At 40.0% G+C, this 11566-nt stretch overlaps 1 protein-coding gene across 1 annotated transcript in view; it reads left to right on the top strand.

Annotated features, from left to right (window-relative positions):
* Positions 1-5816: 5816 nt before the first annotated feature.
* Positions 5817-11566, top strand: part of PPM1E (protein phosphatase, Mg2+/Mn2+ dependent 1E) — a 217937-nt gene continuing 212187 nt past the window's right edge. Inside the window, exon 1 of the mRNA XM_027034248.2 lies at positions 5817-6417. Within this exon, the coding sequence (XP_026890049.1) occupies positions 5960-6417 (458 nt within the window). The 5' untranslated portion in view covers positions 5817-5959. The remainder of the gene's footprint in view (positions 6418-11566) is intronic.

The following is an 11566-nucleotide window of genomic DNA, read 5'->3' as shown; positions in this document are numbered from 1 at the left end:
ACCCACCCAGGTGCCCCACTTCTGCCCATCTCATAACTGGATTATTTGTTTTTTTGGGTGTTGAGTTTGATAAGTTATTGACAGATTTTTGGATACTAACCCTTTATCAGATGTTATTTGTAAATATTTTCTCCCATTCTTTAGGTTGCCTCTTAGTTTTGTTGATTGTTTGCTTCATTGTGCAGAAGCTTTTTATGCTGATGAAGTTTCAATAGTTCATTTTTGCTTTTGTTTCCCTTTCCTCCAGCAATGTGTCTAGTAAGAAGTTGCTATAGCTGAGGTCAAAGAGGTTGCTGCTTATGTTTTCCTCTAGGATTTTGATGGTTTCCATCTCACATTTAGGTCTTCCATCCATTTTAAATTTATTTTTGAGAATGGTATAAGAAAGTGGTCCAGGTTCATTCTTCTGCATGTTGCTGTCCAGTTTTTCAAACACCACTTGTTGAAGAGACTGTCTTTTTTCCATTGGATATTCTTTCCAGCTTTGTAAAAGATTAGCTGACCATATAACTGTGGGTCCATTTCTGGGTTTTCTATTTTGTTCCATTGATCTTTGTGTCTGTGTTTGCCAATATCATACTGTTTTGATAACTAAAGCTTTGTAATATAGCTTGAAGTCCTGAATTGTGATGCCTCCAGCTTTGCTTTTCTTCTTCAAGATTGCTATTCAGGGTCTTTTGTGGTTCCACACAAATTTTAAGATTGTTTGTTCTAGCTCTGTGAAGAACGCTGGTGGTATTTTGATAGGGATTGTATTAAATATGTAGATTGCTTTGGGTAGCATAGACATTTTAACAAAATTTTTTATTCCAACCCAGGAGCATGGAATGTTTTTCCATTTCTTTGTGTCATCTTCAATATCTTTCATAAGTGTTCTTTAGTTTTCGGGGTACAAATCTTCTACCTCTTTGGTTAGGTTTATTCCTAGGTATCTTATGGTTTTTGGTGTCATTATAAATGAGATTGACTCCTTGATTTCTCTTTCTGCTGCTTTATTATTGGTGTACAGAAATGCAACAGATTTCTGTTGATTTTGTATCCTGTGACTTTGCTGAATTTGTGTATCAGTTCTGCAATTTTTTTTGGTGGAGTTTTTTTTTGGTTTTCTACATAGAGTATCATGTTGTCTGCAAATAATGAAAGTTTGACTTATTCCTTGCTGATTTGGATGCCTTTTATTTCTTTTTGTTGTCTGATTGCTGAGGGTAGGAGAGAAGTGTCTCTTTTTTTTAATGTTTGAGAGAGAGAGAGAGAAAGAGAGAGAGTGTGTTCACATGAGAGGAGGAGGGGCAGAGAGAGAGAAAGAGAGAGGGAGACACAGAATCCAAAGCAGGTTCCAGGCTCCGAGCTGTCAGCACAGATCCCAATGCATGGCTCCAATTCATGAACCATGAGATCATGACCTGAGCCGAAGTTGGAAGCTTAACTGACTAAACCACCCACGTGTCCTTCCTGAGCCTCTTTTTTTAAAAACACTAATCCCAAGACCAACCCTGCATGATGTAACCACTTCCCAAAGACTCCATCTAATAATACCGTCACCTTGGGGGTTAGGATTTCAACATATGAATTTTGGGAGAACACAAACATTGAGTCTATAGTAGGCAAGATTAGGAAGCTAGAAGCCACTGCCATTTGGCTGATGGACAAATGGAAGATGCTGTTTCTGGAGCTCAGAGACTGGTGTCATAGGCAAAAGTTGGAATATCAACAGACATGTTCAAGGGGAGCAAATCTATCAAGGAGATGCAGTAGACATTAGAACTGAAATAGGCAACAGGGAATAAATATCCTGGTTTTTCACCTTTCTTCCTACCTTCCAATTTCCTGCCAATACCTCCCACTGATCAAATTTCAGCTGGAAGTCGAATGTCAAGGAACCTGGTGAATACAGCCTGAAAGGTTCAGCCTCCCTACAATACAGACCGAAGAAGGGAGAAGGAATGGATATAAAAGCAAAAAGGACAGGGTCTAACAAATTAATCAGTTCTTTTTAACTTTTTTTTAATGTTTATTTTGAGAGAAGAGCATGGGGGAGGGGCAGAGAGAGAGAGAGAGAGAGAGAGAATCCAAAGCGTGTTCTGTACTGAGAGCCTGATGTTGGGCTCGAACTCATGAACCATGAGATCATGACGCTTAACCAACCAAGCCAACCAGGTGACCCCAATTCTTTTTAACTTTTAAAATCAATTTTACTGAGGTATAATTTACTTACAATGCCTTTATATAAAATGTACACTTTAATAATTTTTTTAAGTTTATTTTTTAAGTTTATTTTTATTTTTGGGGTGTTTGGGTGGTCCAGTTGGTTGAGCATCCAGCTCTTGATTTCAGCTCAGGTCATGATCTCACAATTCATAGGTTCAAGCCCTGCATTGGGTTCTGGGCTGACAACGCAGAGTCTGCTTGGGATTCTCTGTTTCCCTTTCTCTCTCTGCCCCTCCCCTGCTCACATACACTCTCTCTCTTGAAAATAATGAAATAAATAAAATAAAAACAAATAAATAAAACATTAAAAAATTTTTGTTTTTATTTTTTAAGTTTACTTATTTTGAGAGAGAGAAATAGAGAGCAAGCAAGCAGGGGAGGAACAGAGAGAGAGAGAGGGAGAGAGAGAATCCTAAGCAGGATCTGTGCTGTTAGCGCAGACACTGGGCTCCATCTCATGAACCGAGAGATCCTGACCTGAGCCAAGATCAAGAGTCAGGAGCTTAACTAAGCCACCCAAGTGGCTTTAATAATTTTTGACAAAATGAATATACATATGTGACCACCCAGTTAAGATATAGAACATTTTAATCCCCTATTCTCTCCAAGTTCCTTTTCACTCCTTTGCCATGAATCTCCCATCCACCTTAGTTCCTGGCAACCACTATAGATTAGTTTGGCCTGTCCTGTCATTATAGATTTTTTGCCTCTTCTAGAATTTCATGGAAATGGAATCATATAGTATGTCTTCTTTTGTGCCTAGATTTTTTTTTCACTCAGCATGTTTTTGAGATTCATCTATGTTGTGTTTATCAGCTTCTTTTTACTGCTAAGTAATAGCCTATTGCATGAATATACCACAATTTGTTTATCCATTCACCTATTGATGGACATCTGGGTTATTTCCAAATTTGAGCTATTATGAATAAAACTATTGTTAACATTTATGTACAAGGTTTTTTGTGGTGTGTATACGTGTTTGGTGGGTATGTTTTCATTTCTTGTGGATAAATATCTGGGAGAGGAATTGCTGGGTCATATAATAAAAAATTGCCAAACTCAACAATTCTTTTTAATTTTATAGATATGATCATTACTGTGAATGTCCATGAAAGGACATTGTGCATTTCCTCCAAAGAGCTAAGGTTAGAGGGAGGGCAATTCTTATGAGAAAAAAAAAAAAAACAAAAACCTCAGAGAATTTAAATACCCTTGATATATATGCTTCCATAGCTCAATATTTTTAAATACATAGTAAGAAAGGGATTGGAGAAGTGTAGAAGAGGAACTGAAAAGGAAAGTAAAGCAATGCAAAATAATGACTAAAAAGACTTCTTGACAATGGTAAAGTCATCCTACACAGCTGCTCTGAGATCCCAGCACTGCTGTCAGCAACCTTCTGTCAAAGCTATTTTGTCCAATGAATGCAATAGGAACCATATTTGTGAAAGAATATCTTTATTAATATAAGCAAATACACCTTCATTTATAGTAATATAGAGGTGTGGGCTTTTTCCTTTACTCTTAGTGGTAATGTTTCCCCAACATATAACACTTCCCTTTGATATGTGAGGTGAGTCATAAATTAATGTCACAAATAAATGTCATCTAGATGAGGGAGGCAACTACATTACAAAGTAGGAAGGTGTAGCTTGATATGAATTGTTACAGTTGACAGCTCTTGAACTAAATGACATCATGTCAAATTCTGAGATATTAAACAGTAGTTGGAATGTAAAGTTGTGGACATTTAGGTTTGCAGCCTTAAAAGTTTTGTCAATCTTTTCCAGACATTCTGAAAAGGAAATGAACAGGTGGATTGAAAACAAAGACAAATGAGGAGTTTAAAGGCTGTCTTGGCATTTCATAGGAAAGTTGTCTATGCTGGTGATATTTTAAACAAAACACATATAAATACATTTACCTTGTCTGGAAACAGACTTATTTATTGGGTCTTTCCATTTACTTTTGAGACAAAAATAAATAGTTATAGAGGACTCATGTGCATTACCCACTGTATGCTTTCTATCATATATTATTTAATCTCAAACCAGCAGAAAGAATGGATGTCTATTTTACTATGATGCTATATTACATGATGCTATATTACATGATGCTATTACATGATGCCCGTACATTAGTGAGCTCAACCCACTTAATCTTAAAATAACAGTATCAGGTCAGGGATTTAGAATACAGTATTATATGAAAACAGTTGGCAGGGAGATTCCTTCTTCTGCCATTAATAACTGACTAGAAATGGTATTTCAGACCCAGTTTCAGTTACGGGGTAGATAATTTGTGAACATGTTTTTCAAAGTAGAGAAAGAATCACTGTGTTTTTGCTGAATTATATGTTGCCATGGACATGGCAGTATGCAGTAATGATGCTATCATCTATACAGCTGTATAACACAGCTTCTCCCTCCCTCACCCCCCTCAGTAAGGCTTGAAAATAATAGGTTTGCGTGTAGTTTGGTAAGAAAATTAGGATCATTTGAAGTCGTTTCAGTTTCAATCTAAGAAAGAAAGAGTCTCCAGGGATGGGGAAGAAGAGCAAAGACAATGTACAAAAAGTACATATTATGTAATAAAGTGTAATATGTATTATGCAGAGACTACAGAGGGGTTTCTTGGTATGCTGGAAAACTAATGGCTTTGCAGCAAAAAGACCTGGATTTTAGTCCTTGTTGTATCACTTGTGTGTGACCTTGACCAAAGTCACCATGTCTTTATGGCTCAATTTTCTCATCTGTAAAATGGAACTATAATGATAATGCTATCTTCTACCTTAGGTGCTATTGTAAGGATTAAAGGGATGAAAACTTGTAAACTATAAAGTCCTATAAAAATAAGGCTTTATAGACATATTGCAGTGTTGAATCTTCAGAAGCAAGGAAGAGTAAAGGAAAAGGTTCTAGAAGGCTTCGGAAGCTGACAAACTGGGTTCTAATGACAATGCCATGGCTGGTAGTTGTGAAACCTTGAAGCAAGTAAAGTACCTTATCTTGGTTCCTGTTTTTGAGAAATGAGGATAACACCACTTTCTTCATAGAATCAAGTGAGAGAATATATGCAAAGCAACCTATCACTTGGTAGGTGTTTGATAACCCCCTCCCCCAAACTACTTATTAAATTAATGTCATCAACAACAAAAGGTGTTAACACTGTAGTATCTTTCAACAGATACGCCAAGGCAAGGCCGGGACAGATAAAAAAAAAAAAAACTGAGGTAAATCTAATCCAAGTGGTAACCAACAGCTAGACTTGGAGATGTCTTAGTTCACTCTCATCCTCTTGAGGCTAGGGTATCCGTACAATAAAGACAGGCAGAGTTGGAGAGCGGTCGATTCGAGTGTCCTTTGGACTCCGCGGGCTCGACGGGAGGGACCCTGAAATTCTTAATTAGAGCCGGTTGCCATGGCGACAGTCTCTAGGCAGCGTGGGCTGAGCTCTCGGGAGGGCTGGAGGGTGGGCTGCCGCTGGACCCTGAGCGCGCGCCCGTCACCAACTTTCCCTACAGACCCGGGAGGGGGCAGCGCGCTCCGCCCCCGCCCCCGGGCCGCGCACGTCCGCGCTCGGCGGCGCGCACGCCTGCGGGAGCCCTCTCCAGGCAACCTAGTGCTGATCGCTCGTGCCGGTGTGGCCGTTAACAGCCTTTGCGGGAGCCTGAGGCTCGAGAGCAGCCCCCTCCCCTTCCTGGACTCCCCCCGCCCCCACTTTCCCGGTCGGCCCCGGGGCATGAGTAGCGATGGCCGGCTGCAGCCCTGAGGAGAAAACTTACCGGCGCTTCCTGGAGCTATTCCTGGGCGAGTTTCGCGGACCGTGCGGCGGCGGCGAGCCTGAACCGGAACCCGAACCCGAGTTGGAGCCCGAGCCCGAACTGGTAGTGGCTGAAGCGGCCGAGGCTTCGGTCGAGGACCCCGGGGAGGAGGCGGCCGCCGTAGCCGCGACGGAGGAGGGGGAGCAAGAGCACCAGCAAGACCCCGAGCCCGAAGAGGAGGCGGTGGAGGAAGAGGCGGCGGCGGCAGCAGAGGGCGAGGAGGAGGAGGCGGCGGCAGCCCGGGGGCAGTCGGCCGTGCCACCGCCGCCGCCGCAGCCCCAGCTGCCGCCTCTGCCCCCGCTCCCGCGGCCGCTGTCGGAGCGCATCACCCGTGAGGAGGTGGAGGGCGAGAGCCTGGACCTGTGCCTGCAGCAGCTCTACAAATAGTTAAGTAGCGGGGCTTGGCTGGGGGTGGGCCCGCTGTCTCCGCCGCATCGGCCTCGACGCGGCTCTCGGCCCTTCAACTGCTCTCCTTTCCTCTCTTCACCCCCACTCCCGCGCCTCGCGCCGTTGGAATCGCCCCAGCTGCTCCGACTCGGGCGGTCTCTGCGAGCTGCCCACGCCCGCCTCGGCCTCCGCGTCTCCTGCCTGACCGGGGAGCCGCCCCCGGTGCCCTCCCGCCGGCCTCGGCCCCTTCTTCCCGCTGCACCTCGGCTGCCCACTTCTTGTTCCACTTCACGAACCCCCTTTTCCTTCATGCTTCGGAAGGTCCTTTCTTCCCGTCTTATGAGCTCCCTCTTCTTCCCGGCTCCCCTCCTCTTCTTGGGAGGTTTCCTCCCACCCGGGTCTGTCTTTTCCCAGTCTGAGTCCCTTGTTGTTTGGCGGCGGAGAGACGCGACTCTTTTCTAGGCTGAGCTGCGAGGTGCCTTCTGCGTAACCGCAAGAACAGTGATAATAATACCGGCCTTAGAGCCACAGGAGAGACTGGGGTTGATTTTTCTTCAGGCGCTCAGCGTTGAAAGTGAAGCGGTGTTTAGATGGGCTTAATCCGCGGAAGCCGAGTGTTTTAAAGATTTTTGATAACTTGTAATTGAGGGAGGTGGGAAGGAATTGAGAGGGAAGGGTAAGCACATTTTTACCAGCGAATCTTCAGGTGAAAGACACAGAGTCATAATTCGTTAAAGTGGAAAATTCAGGCTGGTTTGATAACATTGCAATTACGTGCAGTATTTTCAGTCCATTAAGTAAGTAGATGGGGTAGGGGAGAGAAAGCAGATGGCTTAGCTACACAGATGAAAGTCTAAAATAGAAAGGTCGAGGCTTTGCCTTTCATCCCAGTTCTGGTTTTTATGGGCTTGAAATAGAAACGGTTTACAATTGCGTTTCTTTCTAAATGGAATTGTTCTGAAATAATGACAGAGAAGAATACTGACAAATCTCTGAAAACATTGGTAAACCTGAGAGTGTCTTGGCATTCTGCTGATAGCTGTGATGAAAGGTGTTATTCTGGCTCCCTAAAAGTTTACTGCTGCAAGATTCACTGCAATTAAATTCAAACTCACTTCTTGGATTTTCTCAAAAGCCTGACTTGAAAGAAGGGCCTGGAAAGTAAATGTCAGGTCTTCATCCAATCTAACAGACATCTGACCAAATCATTCTTCCTGTTAAAGCAGAAGTTTATCAATAGGGAAAAAGCATTTAACGTATGTGCTGTAGAAGTGGACTGTGTTGATGTCCTACACTTTATAAGCTATTTAAAATTTAATTTTGAAATACTATCCGGTTACCAAAGTAATAATGCTTTCTGGGAAATGTAAAAAATAAAATGGCGTGTAATACCACCACCAAGGATAAACAGTGTTAACATTTTAGAGTATTTCTTCCTAGTGTTTGAAAACTGTCATAGAAAAGGGCTTATGAAATGTCATTTTCAAACACTAAATAGACACTTGAAACTTCCTGCTTAAAATAAAATGGAAATGTTTACCAAAGTGGAGGAATTTATCTCAGCATCAGACTAATTTTATTTTGACAGCTCTTACCTTTACAAACGCAGTGACAGAATTAAAGAAACACAAACAGTAGAGAAGGTTCATTAAAAAGAGAGTCATTAATTTAAAACAACCATGAACATTTACCATTCAAGAAGATTTTGAAAAACTGAAATCTATATAAAGATGCTAAGATGGTAAGTAGATGTGTTTTTCCATATAGAAAGGAAGCAAGATTAATTTCAACATACATAAAACTAGAAAAAGTATTCAAATGCTAAAATGACCATTTGAGAACAGAAGTTTGGATTTGAAGTAACTAGCAAAGTTAGAAAATATTATTTCACCTTAAGTTAAAGATTTCATGATTTTTACTGTGTTTTGTGCAAAAGCTATTAACCTATTTTTACTCGGATATAAAATGGCTGGCTTGTTTATGTAAAGTATCTTCAAACTCCTTAACAGATTAAAAACAAAAAAATCTTCACGGTTTAAAAAACATACTTTTAACACTTTTAATTTTTTTTTTTAATAAAAGAAAATCATATCAGTCACCAGAGTCAATACTGGAAGACACAGTAGAGGTAGATCATGTTTCTGTCTAAGCACTTTATTTTACAGATGAGAAAAGTGGATCTGAACTAACAAATGACAAATTACGTACAAATAGTTTTGACTTTTCTCAACATAAACTCTGAACTGCACAACTCTGCTTTACATATTTGAAATGATGGGTCCTCAAGTTTCCTAGGAAATATTTTGAAATGATTCTGATTAGAAATATGTTGAGAGGCGCCTGGTGGCTCAGTTGGTTAAGCGTCCACCTTTAGGTCATGGTCTCCCAGTTGGTGAGATGGGGTCCGGAATTGGGCTCTGGGCTGACAATGCAGAGCCTACTTGGGATTCTCTCCCTCTTTCCCTCTCTCTTTAAAATAAATAAATAAACTTAAAAAAGAAAGAAAGAAATAAAAAGATGTTGAAAATGTTGAAATTGCTTACTTGGGGAAGGTTATCTTTTTTTCCAAAATATTTTCTCAACCACCCACTCCTTATTTTGGGAATTCTTAATATGCTTTAAAAACTCTGTCATACTGGTCAAATGGTGCTAAAATTCTTAAATAGAGCTACCTGAACTATATATTCACCAATTTGATAGTTGGGACTAGTGTAAGAAGAAAATCACACTGCATTTAATACCAGTTTTTTTTTTTGTTTGTTTGTTTTTTAACGTTTATTCATTTTTGAGAGACAGAGAGAACGGAGTGTGAGCTGGGGAGGGGCGGAGAGAGAAGGAGACAATCCAAAGCAGGCTCTGAGCTGTCAGCACAGAGCCAGATGCGGGGCTCAAACTCACTGACTGCGAGATCATGACCTGAGCTGAAGTCCGACGCCCAACCGACTGAGCCACCTAGGTGCCCCTTTAATACCAGTTTTATAAGTCTGTAGTGTGTGTTTTCTGTCAGGATTTTATAACTATACAATATGTAGCTGCTAAACAGACTAAGCTTCTCTGAAGAAGTAAAGGTGCTTATCTTCTCATTACTATTTTATGTATAGACTGGTTGAAAGTAAAAAAAAAAAACATAGTGAATGTTTTTCTCAATATTTTCCTTCTCAAGAATTTTAGAATAGGAACAGCAGATAGAGTTAAACATTCTTCATTTTGATAAAGTCAGGACTACCTTGAGATAAGCACTTATTTAGGTAAGTAAAGGATCAATGTTTAAATAAACAAAATATAGTTATAATTAGCAACTTAAAAGTTTTTCAGAGTAGTATTTGGGATGAAGTTTTTGCTTTCAAAATGGGAAATATATATTTAGATATCCTCTACTAGATAAAAACAACATGTAACATTTTGAAAGAATAAGAACAACAATTTGAAAATAGCAAAAGTCTCCTTGGATGGGAAAGACCTCTGCTGTGGGCTACTAAATACCTTTTTAAGGACCATTTAAACATTTTTTTCCAGTTTATTAAACTTTAAGAATCAATAATAAAAGCATGCGATATTTTAGAACTTTTACTGAGTTGATCTATTGTCATAAAAAATTCCAGTGATTTAGAACCTTTTTCTAATGACAATATTAGGGTTTCTGAGGTTAATGAGGGACTTGCTTTGAAAAGGTGGAAATGAGGATTATAGCTTTGAAATAGTTTGCAAATAAATAAATAAAAAGTTTACAACTGATCTTAGAGCAGATGTGAATATGAGGCTACATGTATAGGTTACATGGGTCAATGCTGTGTATTTGTCTACACTATACTGGGGATAAATCTATTTGTTTTCATCCAGAAGAAGCACATGCTCTGAAGTCTTTACTAGAGGTATATGTCATTACATTTTTAGAGCAGTTGTTTCCTCAGTTACTCATTGGACTTCTTGATGGGGAGACATATTCCAGCACCCTGGCAAAGTTAAGCCGTTCCATATAGTAATGAGGGGTGCAGGGGAATTTTAAAATGGCTTTGAAAAGAAAATCTTCGGTTATAGACACTAGTAATTCAGTTATATTGAATTATGTGAAACATTTAATAAGTTTCAGATAGTTCAGAAATTACTAAACTTTGTCTCACTTTTACATATATAAATAAAAAATAACTGCATGCAAGTTTTATAATATCATTCATTTAAAACTACACCTTTTTTCTTATTAGTAACTAATAAGTAGGGGTGCTTGGGTGGCTCAGTTGGTTAAGTGTCCGACTCTTGATGTGATCCCATGGTTGTGGGATTGAGCCCTGTGTTAGGCTCTGTGCTGACATCGTGGAGCCTGCTTGGGAATCTCTTCTCTGCTCTCTGCCCCTCCGTTACTCATTTGTGCTCTCTCTGGCTCAAAATAAGTAAATGAACATAAAAAAAAAAAGAAGTAATAAATGTTCACTATAAGAAGCAGAGAAAATTCACATTAGCAAGAAGAAGAAAGATATCAAGCATTCATTGTTAACCATAGTTTTCAAGTTTTATTCCTGCCTCTCAGGCTGCTGCTTTTCTGTGAGCTTTTAGTACTCTGCCTATCCCTTGAATATTGATGTTTGGTCCTTAGCCTTTTCAACTCTGATGTCTTACTTGTTTGTAGTTGATACCAATTTCTCCCATGGCTCTGGTTATTTGATTCCCAACTCTGTTTCCATCTCTGCTTGGAAACAGCCCTACCTAGATATCCAAAAGGCTTCTCAAACTGTTCAGAACCTAATTCAATCTTCCAACTCCCTCTGTCTCCCTCAAAACAAACAAAACTAAAATCTGATTCTCTTTCTGGTGGGTCCATTTCTGATTTCTCTTTTTCTCACCCTTCACATTCAATAAATTTTGCCTTGTAAACATCTCATAGATATGTCCCACTCCATTCCCATTGTCATTGTCATCTTTTGCCAATCTTACTCTTCTCCAGTATATTCTCCCCAGTATAAGTGATTCCTCTAGAATCTAGATTATGTAGATTGTCTAATTGTCACCTACTGTTTAAACATTTTTATTCTTTTCTCAGCTAGCCAGATTGTGCAGTTAAAGGCACAGTACTCCAGACCACTAAGTCTGCCCAAGACTTCTGACCCCAGCTGCAAGGAGTTAGGGTTCAACTACAGAGTTAGATGGAAGAGA

This window comes from Acinonyx jubatus, chromosome E1 (genome assembly GCF_027475565.1).
Source record: "Acinonyx jubatus isolate Ajub_Pintada_27869175 chromosome E1, VMU_Ajub_asm_v1.0, whole genome shotgun sequence".
Taxonomy (NCBI): domain Eukaryota; kingdom Metazoa; phylum Chordata; class Mammalia; order Carnivora; family Felidae; genus Acinonyx; species Acinonyx jubatus.
The sequence above is the reverse complement of the archived record's forward strand: the minus strand, read 5'-3'. Positions and strand labels throughout refer to the sequence as shown.